Source organism: Phyllostomus hastatus, unplaced genomic scaffold (genome assembly GCF_019186645.2).
Source record: "Phyllostomus hastatus isolate PE091 unplaced genomic scaffold, TTU_PhHast_1.1 phas_scaffold_78, whole genome shotgun sequence".
NCBI lineage: Eukaryota > Metazoa > Chordata > Mammalia > Chiroptera > Phyllostomidae > Phyllostomus > Phyllostomus hastatus.
Genome location: NW_025334041.1, coordinates 59,226,186 through 59,244,026, shown reverse-complemented (window position 1 = coordinate 59,244,026; position 17,841 = coordinate 59,226,186). Strand labels below are relative to the sequence as shown.

Here is a 17,841-nt window from a genome sequence, read left to right as displayed (position 1 = left end):
CTAGCTGAGGTAGACTCATAAAAACAGCAAAGATGGATCATGGCCCTCAGGATACTCAGTTTTATAAAAAGGCTTAAAACTATTGGAAAGCAGTATTGCTAATACAACATTAATATGTTAGCATAACATACACAAGCAACATGGAAAATAGGAAGAACACCTAAGTTTGCCTTTAAGAACCAGAAAAGGTCTCACTGAAGAGTAACTTCTGAATTAAAACTTGAAGACTAAGTTGGTGTCTTCCAGGACAAGAGCGAGGAGATTTCAAAAAGTAGTAAAAAAAAAAAAAGAAAGAAAGAAAGAAAAGGAGAACATAGCATGAAACTGCAAGGCTTGTTCTGGGAACTACAAGTATGTATCTTACTGGAATACAATGTGGGGGGTCCTAGGACCTGCCCCTAGCCTGCTGCAACTGCTATACTTTATCTTCCTTTGAGACAGGATAGAAGGAAGCTGAGAAAATTCCTTGGCAAGTGGAACTCCTGCCTGCAAGAGAAAGATAAAAGCCTAAATGACCCAGCCCAAGTGTGCGCTTCCTCTAGGGAGCAACCCAGGCCATTTCCTTCCCTCTCTTCTTCCCCCACAGGCACACATCTCGTAAGCTCTAAGAGACCCCACAAAACTTGCAACCAGGAGAAAAATGGGCAGCAACAACTTGTCCCAGGCTAAGCCCCTGAACCTGTCCCCAAGGCCCTCATTTCTCTGACTTCCCAGTGAGCCTGGGCTTTCCTGTTGGTTCTTCTATGGTAAGCCCTTACTTGTTTCACTGTTCCCAGCTTTAATAAACATACACTCTTAGTCTCCTGGACTTCTGTTGTGAAATCTTTGCTACACAAAGTCAAGAACTACCGGCTGGCCCTAGGCAGACGCACTCAGGGCCAAGCCCCTTGTCCTGTAATACCTTACTCTAGGCTTGGGATCCTTTCAGTCTTTTAAAATTAGTTTCTTGATGGGGAAATGAGAGGAGATTCCAATTTCAAGGAATACTTACAGTTTGTGGGCCAGACTACATTTTGGAGCACAGTTTTAAAATGCAATCCAATAAAAATATTTAACAAAAAATGATTTGTCTGTTAAAAAATAAAAAATAGAATAAAATGCAGTCCACAAAAAATTGATAACAACTGGAAATGTAAAAGGGTGTAAGGCCCAACAAAACACCTGATATGATTGGCAACAATCTACTTCCAACCATTTGAGATCCTTGTACAAAGAAGGAAGATGAATACAGCTTTTCTTAACTTGTTTTCCTGCAGCTGTAAGGTTTTGTATTCAGGGCAAGTTTATTTCAAAATGAATTATTGATTGATTGATTGATTGATTGTTGACAACTTGATGCACTTATTTCAAAACTACAGATTATATATAAAATATACAATAAAGAGGGTAGTTGTGAGTATAATACTTCAGATAAGCCATCAAGAATCAATTAACACCCTGGCTGGTGTGACTCAGTGGATTGAGCGAACCGAAGCTCTCAGGTTCGATTCCCAGTCAGGGCACATGCCTGGCTTGTGGGCCAGGTCCCCAGTAGGGGGCACGCAAAAGGCAACACACATTGATGTTTCTCTCCTCTTTCTCCCTTGCTTCCCCCTCTAAAAACAAATAAACAAAACCTTAATTAAAAAAAAGAATCAATTAGCATTTCAAAATTGGTAACAAGAATTTGGAAAATGTGTGCAGCTTCAGATAATTTTAAATTGGATTTTTAAATGTTTTAGACAAGTTCTTTGCCACAGTAAACTCTTCATAAACATCCGTTAAGTGATTTTACACAAACTGGCTCCCACGCTTCACGAAGAGGCTTCCTGTTTCTCTGGCGCCCCCTTCCTCCGGCTTCCAGGACGAAAGAGGTCCTCTAGTTCCTCATCGGCCACTGCCTACCGGGCAGGCAGCATTGCGAAAGCCATCGTGTGGGCTATACGTAGCAGCTTCTCCGTCCGCAGAGTCTCAAGGGTCTCAGCACCGGGGTACTGCAAGTCTCCAGACTTTCACAGGCCTGAGGGAAGCTCCAAACCAAGCGCAATTGACCTTAGAAGTTCCAACCCAAGCCCAACTCACCCAACCAGGATGTAGGGTAGAGGGAGGGTGAGCAGCCACACCCTTCACATCGCTCCGCCCCCTCCATTCCACCAGGTGCGCTTGCGCCCTGGTCGCCACGATCTGGCCTACCCCTTCTCCCGCTGGGCTGGAAACATTTGGTTACTGTTGCTTCTCAGTTTTCTCTGACGCCTCCTCTCTCTCTGGAAGTCGTCCGGCCCGGCTGTCTCGCTCCTAGGCAGCCCGGCCATGACGCCGCGGCCGGAAGCTGGCCGCCAGGCCCACGGCGCCCTGGCGCTGCTGGCGCTTGCCTTGTGCGCTCCCGGGGCCTGGGGTCGGGCGCTCGAGTGGTACTCGGCGGTGGTGAGCATCGAGTACTGGGACAAACAGACGAACCGGACCACGTGTAGCGTTTCGGAGAGCGGCCGCTTTGGCGACAGCTCACCCAAGGAGGGCGCGCTAGGCCTGGTGGGCGTCCCTCGCGTGGTGGATGGTGACCGTGAGGGCTGCGCACCCAACACGCGCTTCGTTGTGCCCCGACCCAGCGGCCGGGAGGCTGCATCTTGGGTCGCCCTGGTGCCGCGCGGGGGCTGCACCTTAAAGGACAAAGTGCTGGTGGCGGCGCGGAGGAATGCTTCCGCCGTGGTAATCTACAACGAGGAGCGTCACGGGAACCTCACCGCGCCCATGTCCCATGCTGGTGAGCCAGACTCTGGTCGCCGTGAGGTGGGGGGCGTCTTTACAGCGCAGTCCTGGAGGAGTGCCTTCATGTTCTCCCTTTGTATCCTTGAGCGGGGGTGGAGGCGGGTGGGGGGGTGGGGGGGGTTGGTATGATTTTGATGGCCTGTGGCAATCCCGAACTTTCAGGGAAGCACTAGATTTGCTCGTTGTGCCCCCTGGGGTGCTGTTTGGAGGGAGGCCAGTCTCCTGAAGACAGTGGGGAGAACGAGAGACATTAAAACCCAGTCAATAAAGAGTGTAGCTCTAACCTGGAAGGTCTCATCATGGGTCCCCTTTCATTCTGCGTCGTCCAGAGTCAGGAGCAAAGCACTCCAGGGTCTGGCTGACCCTTTACCAGGGTAAAGTGGTGGCTTGGTAGCACTCTGGTTTTTGGAACATGTTTGAATATTCTAAACTGAAAGTTAGAAAATCGAGTTTAACTCTGAGTCTAAAAGCCTGGATTTAAATTCGGATATGTTGTCTCACTAAATATAGGGTTATAATACTGGCTTGACTGCCAATCAGGTTTGTTTAATCTTGAGTTTAGATGAAAATTTTAAAGCTGTGTTTCAAGAAAATATCTTGCTCTTTGCAAGGTGAGTGTTTCTACATACATGTATTCCATACATGTATGCCAACAGGTAGCATTTTCAAGCACTAATTATAGTTTAAAAGGCTTATTTTGTAAGATACCTTCTGAACTGAACCTGAGTGCTTTTCAACCAGTGCACATTAGAGTAGTGTATTATTTGTGCTGCCAAGATCATGACTCATTCAGAAACTTACTGTTATTAAAGGTCCCTGCATCTGCAAGTCAGATACCCTTTTTCCTGTACTTTTGTTTTTCGTTCTGTTTTGGCTTTCTGAAGTCACATTCTGACAGTAAAATGAGGACAGAAAAGTGGCTTAGGATTTGTCCTATTTTAGCAGAGCGATAGGAGCCCAAGTCAGTTCAGAGGTGAGGAAGTGGAGACAAAACAACACTTTAAAAAAGTTTGACTGAGAGGACTTGGGACGGTCCAATTTGCTTCTGGGTAGCAGCAGAAGTGACTGAAAGCCAGCCGAAAGCTGAACAAGCGGTATTGTTCCCTCATGGACTCCTCTCCCACATATGGCACCATAACACAGACACTGTGGATTGCCCTACCCTGGTGCATACCTAAGACTCTGCCCCTTACTATGTAACAGGCCCATCAAGACAAAAAAAAGTGGCCTAAATGACAGAACAGATCAAAACTCCAGAAAAAATACAACTAAACCACAGACAGCCAACCTATCAGATGCAGACTTCAAAATACTGGTAATCAGGATGCTCACAGAAATGGTTGAATATGGGTACAAAATAGAGGAAAGAGTGAAGGCTATGAAAAGTGAAGGCTACAAAAAGTGAAATACAGGGAAATGTACAGAGAATTAACAGTGACAGGAAGGAAACCAGGACTGGAATCAACAGTTTGAACCAGAATGAAGAAATAAACATTCAACCAGAACAAATGAAGAAACAAGAATTCAAAAAAATGACTTAGGAACCTCCAGGAAAACTTTAAATGTTCCAACAGCTGAATCATAGGGATGCCAGAAGGAGAAGAGGAAGAGCAAGAAATTGAAAACTTATTTGAAAAAGTAATGAAGGAGAAATTCCCCAATCTGGTGAAGGAAATAGAATTCCAGGAAACCCAAGAAGCTCAGTCCCAAAAAATTGGACTCAAGGAGGAACACACTAAGGCACATCATAATCAAGTTACCCAATATTAAAGATAAGGAGAGAATCTTAACGACAGCAAGAAGAAAGGAGATGGTTACCTAGAAAGGAATTTCCATAAGGTCATCAGTTAGTTTTTCAAAAGACACCTTATAGGCAAGAAGGGGCTGGAAAGAAGCATTCAAACTCATGAAAGGCAAAGACCTACATCCAAGATTACTCTATCCAGCAAAGCTATCATTTAGAATGAAAGGGCAGATAAAGTGCTTCTCAGACAAGGTCAAGTTAAAGGAGTTCATTATCACCAAGCCCTTATTATATGAAATGTTAAAGGGACTTATCTAAGAAAAAGAAGATAAAAAATATGAACAGTAAAATGACAACAAACTTAAAACTATCAACAGCCAAACCTAAAAAAGCAAAAACAAACTAAACCACTAGAACAGGAATAGAATCCACAGAAATGGAGAGCACCTGGAGGGTTATCAGCAGGGAAGAGGAGGGAGGAAATGGGGGAAAAGCTACGGGGAATAAGTAGTATAAGTGGTAGTTAGAAAATAGATGGAGGGGGGGGTTAAGAATATTATAGGAAATGTAGAAGCCAAAGAACTTACAAGTACGGCCCATGGACATGAAGTAAGGGAGGGGCAAATCCAGCTAGAAGGGGATATATAGGGCAGAGGGGAATAAAGGGAGAAAAATGGGACAACTGTGATAGCATAGTCAATAAAATATATTTTTTAAAAGTACATAAAAAATGTTTCCAGTAAAAAAAGATATTTTGGATTTATATCAGAATCAAATAGTGGCTCTAAAATAAATCATGACTTTAAAGTAATGTTCTGTCAGAACAACTGTAAGAACTGTTACCCTAATGCCCAGAGTTGATTCCCTTTAGCAGACAGATACTAAGCCAAGTAATGTGCCTTCTCAGAGACAGAAATGCATAAAACACATGTTTGCCTTTGAAGGGTTAGCAGCCTAGTCAGAGCAATAATCAATTTTCCAGACAGTGTGGTTTGGACCCTCACAAATTATATGCACAAGTGCTTAGGAAGCATAAAGGAAGGACATGTAATGCGGATATTGCAATGATGACTAGAAGTTAGTTTGAACAAGATGAGTAAAAATTGATACAAATCAAATAATTAAAAGCTTTCATGGAGTATTGGCCTTAGTGTAGTTATTGTTGAATAATAAATGGAATGATTCTTTACCTAAAATCTTAGTGTGACCTTTTAGGAATGGTGCTTTTATTCTGTTAACAGTTGTTTACTAAGTGCCAGTTATTGGCAAGGCTTAGAGCTGTGTTTGGGGAAGAGGCCAGAATTGGGGTGGAGGGGAATGACAGAATGACAGGAGTGTAAGAAGTCCCTGACCTTAAGAGAGATGTGCAATTTGTGTTTGCAGAACATAGTAAAATTTATGAATAATAATTTTTACCTTAAATTATTTTTTATTTTTCAATTACAGTTGGTATATGTTAGTTTCAGGTGTACAGCCCATTGATTAAACACTATATAACTTACTAAGGGATCATCCTGATAAATTTTGCACTCATCCATAGTTATTGGAGTATTATTGACTATATTTCCTATGCTATATTTTACATCCCTATGACTGTCCTGTAACAACCAATTTGTACTTTGCAGTCCCTTCACCTTTTTCATCTAGCCCTTCCAACACTCCTCCTATCTGGCAGCCATCAAAATGTCCTCTGTATCTATGAGTCTGTTTCTATTCTGCCTTGTTCATTTTGTTTTTTAGATTCATTTGTTGATATATATTTGTTGCCATTTTTTGTTCATATTTATCTTCTTTTCCTTCCTAAAAAAGACCGTTTAACATTTCATATAATACTGGTTTGGTGATGATGAACCCCTTTAGCTTTTTCTTGTTTGAAAAACACTTTATTAGTCCTTCAATTCTGAATAATAGCTTTGTTACAGAACAAACAAGGGGGGCCTGGGATGATATAAAGTAGCCCTCAGGTCCGTTATATCCGCCGCCAGAGGAAAGATGTCTCTCAATGCCAGAGATTCGTGAAAAGGAAAGGAAATGTTTATTTAATGCTATACAAACTTAAAGTAGGGACCTAATGTCTTCACCAAAAATCCTAAAGTCCCTTAAAACACCCACAAACAGACACAGTCCTTCCTTCCTTCCCCCTTTGCCCAGCCCAGAGTACCGTATCTCCTAAAGCTGTGGGGTGTCCCTACTCTGGCAAAGGCACATGGTCCTCTCTCCCCGTACCACGGGAGTCCCCACTCTGCCAGAGCCGTGTGGTTCTCTCCCTCAGGGCCTCGAAGAGTCTTCACTCTGCTAAAGCTGTGTGGTTCTCTCTTGCAGGGCTGCGCATGGTTCTCCCCCCCTCCAGTGACTGCCGCGTCTCGGTTTAAATCCCAGCGCCAATCTTCCTCTGAATCCCCATTTCTGGCTCCTCTCACAATTGGCTACAGCTGCCAGATTCTGGGTAGGTGTGGCCCTGTGGTGTGGAGCCAATTATCTCCAGGCTCTTCGGGATCTTATTATTGATCCCTATTTGAGGCTCCCCTCTTGGCTGCACCCTGTTACAGCTTTGCTGGGTAGAGTAATCTTGGTTGTAGGTCCTCATTTTTCATCACTTTGATACTTCTTGCCAATCCCTTCTGGCCCACAAAGTTTCTGTTGAGGAATCAGCTGACAGTTTATAGGAGCTCCCTTGTAGGTAACGAATTGCTTTTGTCTTGCTGCTTTTAAGGCTCTTTGTCTTTAAACTTTGGCATTTTAATTATGTCTTGGGTGTGGGCCTCTTTGGGCTCATCTTGTTTGGAACTATATGCACTTCCTGGACTTGTATATCTATTTCCTTCATGAGGTTAGGGAAGTTTTCTGTTGTTATTTTTTCCACATAGGTTTTCATTTTTTTGCTCTCTTTTCTCCTTCTCACACCCCCAAGATGCAAATATTGGTACTCATGAGGTTGTCCCAGAGATTCCTTATACTGTTTTCATTTTTTGGATTCTTTTTCTTTTAGCCGTTCTGATTAGGTGTTTTCTGCTTCCTTAACTTCCAGATCTCTGGTTTGATCCTCTGCTTTATCTATTCCACAGTTGATTTTCTATAATGTAACGTTCTTCATTTTAGTTAATGTATTCTTCAGTTTTCACTGTTTCTTTTTTATGTTTTCTAGTTCTGTTATGTTTCATTTCTCTTTGTTGAAGTTCTAAGTTCATATACTCTTCCCCTAAATTCATTTAGCATCCTTATAACCAGTGTTTTAAACTCTGTATCTGGTAGATTGCTTGTCTCCATTTTGTTTAGTTCCTTTTCTGGATTTTTTTTGCTCTGTTGTATCACTTGGGACATATTTCTCTTTTTTTTTTCTTTTTTACCTTCCTGTGTTTGTTTCTATGTATTAGATAGAGCTGCTATGTCTCACAGGCTTGGTAAAGTGGTCTTATGTGGTAGGGGTCCTGATGGGTCCAATGGCACAGCCTCCCCAATCAACCAAGCTGGGCACTTCAGCCGTACTCCCACCCCACCCCCATATGGGCTGTGTACTCCTTCCTGGTGTAGTTGAGCCTTGATTGCTATTTGGCGCCTCAGTGCGGGGGATTTACTACCAGGCTGATCAGCTGCAAGGAGTTGCTGCAGCCACTGTGGAGGATATAAAGAGGAATACCCCATGGAACAGGACTTACTTCAGTGGGGCTCCTGGGCCTAATGAGCCTGCCCATTGAGTATGTCACTTGTGGAAGTGTTTGGAAGGTGCTTTGATGTGGTCTGAAACTGTCCACCAGTTGTACTGGCTTTGGGGCCTTCTGGGAGGTGCAGACCAAGGTCAGCCCACCTAGCACGAGCTACAATGTGATCTACACATGGATGCTACTTGTGTTGGGTTTGGAGGTGCCCAGAAAAGGCTAAGCTGTGAACCAAGGCTAACTGCTGCTAGTTCAGGGCTGGGGCAATTTAGCAAAAGGCCAGATTCTGCTTGTTTGAGAGACTTTAGGAAAGCCTGAAGCATGAGACAGGACAGGCTATGTCTATGGAAAAAACCTCTTGGGTGGGCTGAAATTTGGATGCGGTGGGGTTTCAGGAAATCACCAGGTCTGGTTGAACAGTGTTAGCCAAGTTGATGGAATCTCAGATAAGGTGCCTGCCTGCTAACTCTGTAATTGGAGGGTTCATCAAAGGAACAACGGCCTCTGCCAGCACTTATGTCTGGGGGAAAGCCGCCCCTGTAGCTCTCACACTGAATCTGGACAGTTCAGTTCCTCTATATGTCCCTGGTGTCTTTCAAGCTGCTGCCCCAGCACTGGAGCTTAGGGGGACTAAGTCAGAGTAAGTTAGTGGGGGGGTTCCCTTGAAGAGGAACACCTGACTCCTCTGTCTCACTCAGCCTCAATCTCTGCTGGTTTTTACAGCCAGAAGTTATGGGACTTCTCTTTCCAGCACTGGCACTCTGCACTGAGGGCCTGCTGTGGACCTGGACCCCTGGCTCTTCATGAGGACTTCCACAGCCAAGAAGTCCCTCCCAATTTTATCTGGCACACATGGGTGTATGGGACCTGCCCATTCTGTTCAGTGTCTCTGCCCCTCCTATCAGTCTTATTGTGGCTTCTTTATATCCTTAGTTGTAGGACTTTTGTTCAGATAGATTTTGGGTAGTTCTGAATGATGGTTATTCTGCAGTTGAATGGTAATTTTGATGTGATCGGGGGGGAGGCGAATACTGTATTTACCTACAACTCCATCTTGACCAGAAGCCTCAAATAATAAATTCTTGATGATCTTTAAAACACTAACCCACAAATGATCTCAAAATTTAGCTTTGAATATAGACTGTATTTTGGCGCTATGGGAAGACAGAAATGGCACCTGACAGCTTCATAGAAGGTAGAATCCACTAGAGCAGTTTCCAGAAAGATTGAATTTTTGTTTTTAGATTTTGTTTTTGTTTTTTTTTATTTTTATTATTTTTAAAAGATTTTATTTATTTATTTTTAGAGAGGGAAGGGAGGGAGAAAGAGAGAGAAACATCAATGTGCAGTTACTTGGGGCCGTGGTCTGCACCCCAGGCATGTGCTCTGACTGGGAATCGAACCTGCGATGCTTTGGTTTACAGTCCACGCTCAATCCACTGAGCTACGCCAGCAGGGCGGTTTTTGGTTTTTTTTAGAGAGAGGGAAAGGGAAGGAGAAAGAGAGAGAGAAACATCAATGTGTGGTTGCCTCTCACACACCCCCTACTGGGGACCTGCCCACAACTGAGGAATGTGCTCTGACTGGGAATCAAACCAGCAACCCTTTGGTTTGCAGGCCCACTCTCAGTCCACTGAGGTACACCAGCCAGGACCAGAAAGATTGAATTTTGAAGGACATGTGAAGATGATGGAGAAGATGTCTCTGGGATATATGGCATTAGTGAGATTTGGTGGGCTGTAGGACATTCTGGATGGTGGGATTAGCACTGCAAAAAGCTGAATGCCTGAGATAGTCATGCATTTAGGAAAACAGCAAAGAGTTCCCAGTAAGATCGTTGAGTAGTATATTCAACAAATACAAAATATTTTTGAGTGAACCAAATTTTCCAAACATAATTTAAAATTCCAAGAAAAGAACTGTGTTTATTTTGGGGTCCTCTTCACTCTGAACTTACCATAAAAATTGTAAAATATCTTCAAATTTCAGAGACATTTACATTCAGATTTACTGTACTATTTTCTCTGCAGAGGAGTTAATATTCTTATTGGGTCATTTCAACTATAATACTAGAAGATAAGTCAATTTTTCACATTTACTCATTCAGAAACCCTCTATAAGTCATTAGTGTGATGCTGGGCTACAAAACCTAATAAATAAGAACAGATAGTACTGGTTTAGTGAAGGAGAGAGACCTATAAAGAAATTATATAGTAAGTGCATAAAAAGAGGTATGTCTAAGAGACTTTGATGCATCGCATACTCAGAAGTGTAGGTGGTGCTGAAAAACCTTAGTTTGATCTTAGGCTGACCCTTCAATATTTAACCAGGAAGTCTCCAGTTTGGGGGAGAAAGGTGGAGAGGGTATGGAATTTAAGTTAGTGGAAAAAAGAAAACCTGAAAGTTCATGGAATTCTTTTGCTGGAACTTTAAAATTTATTTCTTGCTGCCCAAATTAGTTTCCTAGAACAGAAATCTAATCCAGTACTTTAAATATTCCAGTAGTTCTTATTTCCTCCAACAGAGTATTGAAATCTACTTAAAATAGTTTCCATGAGAGGAGAAATGGTACACTAGACTCAAAGGTCACCTTCTAGAATTTTGAAGCTATTGCCACCAATCAGATTTTTTTTTAACATTTTGTTTGTTTTTGACAAGGTGGTAGGAACACAGAAATTTAAAAGGAAATGGAAATACATCCAATTTTATTTTGTGCATGGAAGAGTTTTGTGGATAATTTGGCTTGCTGAAGAATATTTTATTTGATATTTATTATTGACAACTAGGTGTTTGATTATATACTGTGTTCAAAGACCTTCTGATAAGTGTAAAACTAAAATAAAACAAACTGCCTCAAATTCTCCTATCTGATGGTGATGTGTATACATTATTTTGGGGAGCATGGGAGGTTGCACAAGATGACTTTCTTTAGTCAAATGTAATTGGCAATGTTAAAGCCTAGGGAAGAAAAATAATTTAAAGGCTTTTTCTCACCTGTCCCAAGTCTTCGGGAGTGTTTGTGCCTTCTCTGAAGAAATCAGCTGTTTAGTTTAAGTTGTGATGTGCTATCATATGCCACTGAAGCTGTCTGGTATTTCGCAGAGGTGCATCAGGAAAGGACAAGGACAGCAAGCACTGTTGGGGTTATGCAGACAGTAACCCCAAGCTGGTGCATTTTTACTCAGCTGCCCTGCTGCCTGTTTACCCCTAAAAATGTCCCAGAAAAGCAAATCACAGGATAGAATGAGCCTTTGTTCTGAATTGTGTTAATTTATAGTATTGGCCTGGACAAAAAGTCCGTATGGTTTTTTTCCTTAAAATAAAAGACACGTTTCATTTTCACCAGTACTTTATTGACTTGTGTATTTTGAGTATGTCAGCTATCTCCCGCTATTAGCTTCTAGTTGTGTAGAGGCCAGGAGTGCTGCTAAACATCTTCCAATGCATACGACCTCCCCACAGCAAAGAATTATTTGGCCAAAATGTCCGTAGTACCAAGAAACTTTGCAAACCACTTTGACACATTCAACCAGCCACAACACCTTCCCCATTCACTGCATAAATCTTTTATTGTGTTTCAGTTGCATTTTTACTTTTGTTAAAATAATAAAGCATAATACATGGAAAATGTTGCTTTTCTTCCATCTTCAATATTAAACTGGCTGTACAAAAATTCACCAATATTGATGTTATTTTTTTAATGCATGCTGATATGACAGCTGTCATAATACATTCTAACAAAATTGTTTCAAATGAAGTTAAAAACAACTAAGCACCTATTAGAGCCATCTTACAGAAAAAAACAAATGAATTTTTTTGCCAACCCAATAGTTCACAGAAGCAATCTTGGTGCTGTGATTACAAAACATAAGCAAACAGTTCAGCCATCATTCTAGGCATAGGATTTTTTTTTTAACAATTTCTTTTAACTCGTTAAACTAAGATTAATTTCCCAAGTGAAAAATTTCAAATTGGTGTGACAAGTTTTTCAGTTCAGGGTATCCTTCTGATGACCAGTGTGTTTTAGTTGCCCCACCCCTCCCCTACTTGAGATTGTAGGTGTTTAAGGACCTCCCTCATCTCAGTTTATCTTTCACCTCTCATTCATTCATGTATTTATTCAACAAATATTTTCTAAACACTCTGTGCTCCCTTCTATGTGAGGCACTGGGGATAATAAGATTAACACTTTTAGCGACTAACCAGACTGAATTAGTCATCACCTATGTTTTAGTGATGGTTTCACAGCCTAGAGGGTTTCGCAGTTTCCTCTGGTAAACTTTCCTGTCCTTGAGGGAAAGAGGTCTCCATAAGCCGTACAAAATGATCACCCTGTTTCTGCAGCTCTCTTTTCCCTTTCTTGTTAAGTGATACTTCAAAATTGAAAAATTCTCATCTCCATTTTATCGTTCTTCGGTTATAGTTGGCCTACCTTTTTTCCCATTGCTCACCAGTACCCCAGCCCCACTCACACCCACAGGCAATCCCCCGCCATTGTCTGTCCCCATGAGTCCTCTGTTCCTGTTCCTTTGCTTGCCCCTTTTCTTTCTTCCCCTATTTTCCCCCACCACATCCCCTCTGATCACTGTCAGTTGTTCTTTATTTCTAAGTCTCTGTTTCTATTTTCCTTGTTTGTTTTGTTGATTAGGTACCACGTATAGATGAGATCATAAGGTATTTGTATTTCACTGCCTGGCTTATTTCACTTAGCATAATGCTCTCCAGTTCCATCCATGCTGTCCTGAAGGGTAGGAGCTCCTTCTTTCTTTTTGCTGCATAGTATTCTGTTGTGTAAATATACCACCGTTTTTCAATCCACTCACTCACTGGTGGGCAAGCAGTTAGGCTGTTTCCAGCTATTGGCTATTGTAAATAACACTTTTATGAACGTTGGGGTACATAGGTTCTTTTGAATTGGTGATTCAGGATTCTTAGGGTATAGTCCCAGCAGTGGGATCAGATCACTGAATGGAAAGGAAGTTCCATCTTTAGTTTTCTGAGGAAATTCTATACTATTTTCCACAATGGCTGCACCAGTCTGCATTCCCACCAACAGAATACTAGGGTTCCCTTTTTTCTACAATTTCACCAGCACTCGCTGTTTGTTGATTTGGTTATGATAGCTATTCTCACCGGTGTGAAGTGGTATTGCTTTGTGGTTTTAGTATGCATCCCTCTAATGGCTAGTGATGTTGAGCATTTTTTCATGTGTCTGTGAGTCCTCTGTATGTCCTCCTTGGAGAAGTCTCTGTTCAGGTCCTTTGCCCGTTTTGTAATTGGGTTCTTTGTCTTCCTGGTGTGAGTCATGTGAATTCTTTATATTATTTTGTAGAAGAGATCCTTGTCCAAACTACCGTTGGCAAATATGTTTTCCCATAAGTTGGTTCCCTTTCCATATTGTTGATGTTTTCTGTATTTGTACAGAAGCTTTTTAGTTAGATGTATTCCCATTTGTTTATTCCTTCCTTTACATCCCTTGCTGTAGGGGTTGTATTGGTGAAAATACTGCTACATAGAATATCTGAGATTTTCCTGCCTATGTTCTCCTCTAAGACTTTTATGGTGTTGCAATTTATAGTTAAGTCTTTTTTCTCTCTTGAGTTTATTTTTGTGTATGGTTTAAGTTGGTGGTCAAGTTTAACTTTTTTCAATGTAGCTGTCCAGATCTCCCAACACCATTTATCGAAGAAGCTATTTTTACTCTGTTTTTCCTACAGCGGACTTGTAGTCAAAACACAGAGTTTTGACATCAGGTATTGTGTTCCCTTCTACTGTGTTCTTCTTTCTCAAAATTGCTGCAGCTATTCGGGGTCATTTATGATTCCATATAAATTTTTGAAATATGTCTGTATACCTATGAAATATGTCATTGGGATTTTAATAGGGATTGTGTTGAATCTATATATTCCTTAGGGTAGTATGGACATTCTGATGATGTTAATTCTTCCAATCCATGAACATGGTATATGCTTCCATTTATTTGTGTCTTCCTTAACTCTTTTCTTTATTGTTGTATAGTTTTCTGAATACAGGTTTTTTACATCCTTGGTTAAATTTATTCCTAAGTATTTTATTTTTCTTGTTGGGTCCCATAAATGGGATCTTTTTTCTGATTTGTGTTTCTGATATTTCATTGTTGGTGTACAAGAATACTTTTGATTTCTGAATGTTGACTTTGTATCCCATTTTGCCAGATTCATTTGTTAGGTCAAGTAGTTTTTTGGGTGGAGTCTTGGGGGTTTTCTATGTATACTATCATGTCATCTACCAACAGTGACAGTTTACTTCCTCCTTTCCAGCTTGGATGTCTTTTTTTTTTTTTTTTGTCTGTTTCCTGTGGCTAGACCTTCCAATACAATGTTGAATATATGTGCAAGTGGACACCCTTGTCTTGTGCCTTATGTTAGGGGGAACACTTTTAGGTTTTGCCCATTGAGTATCATGTTGACTATGTTTCTTATATATAACTTTTATATTATGTTGAGGTATGCTCCTTCTCCCACTTTGCTGAATGTTTTTATCAAAAATGGGTGTTGACCCTTATCAAATGCTTTTTTAGCATGTATTGATATGATCATGTCATTTTTGTCTTTCTTTTTGCTTATGTGATATATTACAGTTATGGGTTTGCATATATTTTACCATCCTAGCATCCTTGTGGTGAATCCCACTTGATCATGATGTATGATAGTTTGTATTACTGGCTGCAGTTCACCAAAATTTTATTGAGGATTTTACATCTATTTTCATCAGCAATACTGACCTGTAGTTTTCTTTCTTTGTTGTGTCTTTATATGGTTTTGGAATTAGGACAATACTGACCTCGTAAAAAGAGTTTGGGAGTCTTACCTCCTCTTGGATATTTTTAAATAGTTGGAGAAGAATCAGAGTTAGCTCTTCTCTAAATGTTTGGTAAAATTCTTCTGTGAAGCTGTCTGGGCCAGGGCTTTTGTGGGCCGAGAGTTTTTTGATTACTGCTTCAGTGTCGCTAGCTGATATCAGTGTATTCCAACTTTCTGCTGCTTCTTGGCTCATTTTTGGAGAATTATGTTTCTAGAAATGTGTCCATTTCACCCAGGTTTTCAAATTTTTGGCATATAGTTGTTTATAGTAATTTATTTTTTAAGATTTTATTTATTTATTTTTAGAGAGGGAAGGGAGGGAGATAGAGAGAGAGAAACATCAATGTGTGGTTGCTGGGGGTTATGGCCTGCAACCCAGGCATGTACCCTGGCTGGGAATCGAACCTGCAACACTTTGGTTCGCAGCCTGAGCTCAATCCACTGAGATACACCAGCCAGGGTTGTTTATAGTAATTTCTTACGGTCCTTTGTATTTCTATGGTACTAGTTGCAATCTCTCCTCTTTCATTTCTGATTTTCTTTATTTGGGTCCTTTCTCTTTTTTTCTTGATGATTCTGGTTAAAGGTTTGTCGATTTTGTTTATCTTTTCAAAGAACTAGTTCCTGGAATTATTGATCCTTAGAAATGTTCTTTTAGTCTCTATGTCATTTAATTCTGCTCTGATTTGATTATTTCTTTCCTTCTTCTCACTCTGGGCTTTGTTGTTATTTCTCTTTTTTTGTAGATGTAGAGTTATGTTTTTTATTTGAAATTTGTCTATCTTTTTTAGGTAGGTCTGTATTGCTGTGATTTTCCCTCTCAGGACTACCTTCACTGTGACTCTTATGTTTTGGGTTGTTTGTGTTCATTTTCATTTGTTTCCAGAAACTTTGATTTCTTCCTTGGTCCCATTCTTAACCCATTCATCGTTTAATAACATGTTATTCAGTCTCCATGTATTTGAGTGTCTCTGAGTTTTTCCTTGAGGTTGGTTTCTGTTTCAATCCCTTGTCCAAGAAAATGCTTGATATGATTTCAGTTTTCTTAAATTTGTTGATTTTTGTTTTGTACCCTATCATGTGGTCTATCTTTGAAAATGTTCCATGTGCACTTGAAACGAATGTGTATTTTCCTTCTTTGTGGCAAAAGTTTCTGTACATATCAGTTAAGCCCATTTGATCTACAGTGTCATTCAATGCCACAATGTCCTTGGTGAATCTTTGTTTGGAAGATCCGTCCTTTGCTGACAGTGGTACATTAAAATTCCCTAGTATAAGTGTGTTGCTATCTATGTCTTTTTTGAAGTCCTCTAATATTTTCCTTATATATTTGGGTGCTCCTATGTTGGGTGCATATATTCTTACAATATTTATAGCGTCCTGGGGATTCTTCCCTTTAGAATTATATAATTACCTTCTTTGTCTATTTCTGTCACCTTTGTTTTGAAGTCTGTTCTCTCTGATATAAGTATTGCTACCCTGGCTTTATTTTCCTGTCCATTTGCTTGGAATATTTTTTTCTAGTCCTTTACTTTCAGTCTCTGTAGGTCCTTAGTTCTGATGTGTGTCTCTTGTAGACAGCATATATATGGATCATGTTTTCTTTTCTATTCAGCTACCCTATGTCTTTTGATTGGAGCATTTAATCTCTTTATATTTAAGGTTACTGTTGATAGGTTTGTATGTAGGAGACCATTCTGCGTGGCATGGGTCCAGCTCTCACTCGGAGATGCATAGGACCCATGCCCATGGATAGGTTCTCCTGTAGGGAATCAGGCCTGCAATGTGCCTAGGCTGCTTTGAGTCTTGTTCTTGCTAAAAAAAAACTCCCTCACCCTGAATTGAGGATGTCTACTGCAAAGTAACTTCCTAAAATCAGTGCTAAACCTTCCAAGGATGAGTGTAACCGGTTCAACCACTTTTGCCTTTTCATTTGCAAATATCCCTCTTCTCTCATGTGATTAGTAGCATTGGCTCCTTTGTTTTCTGTAAAAGGTAACTTCCTAAAGCGAACCTGTGCATAGTGAATGAGGACCATCATGTAATGTGCTGAGAAAACCCAAAAAAAGGCCAGTCACGGCAAGGGCCAAGGCTTTTGCTCCTTTTGCGAGAAAAGCCATGCTGTCCCTTTTCCCCCACCGCACTCGGTACTCCATGTGAATGTCTCATTTCATCCATAATAATGTGGACACCGGGGGCTGGTGTCTGCATCATTTGTACTCATTGCCATTTTTTCCCTTTATACCCGAGTCCCTCTCTCTTTTACTCTATACTTTTATCTTCTTAAATCACTCCGCTTGGCATCTCTTGCAATGCTGGTATGCTTTTAACTTTCTTTTGTCTGGCAAACTTCTTATATCACCTTCCATTTCAAATGACAGTCTCATTGGGTAGAGTAGTCTTGGTTGCAGGCATTTGCTTTTTCATTATTTGGAATATGTCTTGCCATTCCCTTTTGTCCTTTAGTGTGTCTGTTGAAAATTCAGCTGTTAGCCTTATCAGAATTCCCTTGTATGTTAGTATCTGTTTCTCTCTTGCTGCTTCTAAGATTGTCTCTTTATCTTTAAAAATTGGCATTTTAATTATGATGTGTCTTGGAGTTGGCCTCTTTGGATTCATCTTGTTTGGGACTCTGTGCTTCCTGAATGTGCATGGTATTTCTTCTCTCCAAGTTACGGAAGTTTTCTGTCATTATTTTTTCAATAATGTTTTCTCCTTTTCTTCTTCATCTGGTATTCCAATGATGCCAATGTTTTTATGTTTCATGTTGTCCTGAAGTTCCCTTGAGCTCTCCACATACTTTTTGAGTCTTTTTTCATTTTGTTTCTCTACTGGGTATTTCATTGTACCATGT

At 40.7% G+C, this 17,841-nt stretch overlaps 1 protein-coding gene across 1 annotated transcript in view; it reads left to right on the top strand.

Annotated features, from left to right (window-relative positions):
• The first annotated feature begins 1,897 nt into the window (after nucleotides 1-1,897).
• RNF149 (ring finger protein 149) overlaps nucleotides 1,898-17,841 on the top strand; it is a 58,205-nt gene continuing 42,261 nt past the window's right edge. The window contains exon 1 of the mRNA XM_045827051.1: nucleotides 1,898-2,740. Coding sequence (XP_045683007.1) covers nucleotides 2,290-2,740 — 451 coding nt within the window. The 5' untranslated portion in view covers nucleotides 1,898-2,289. The remainder of the gene's footprint in view (nucleotides 2,741-17,841) is intronic.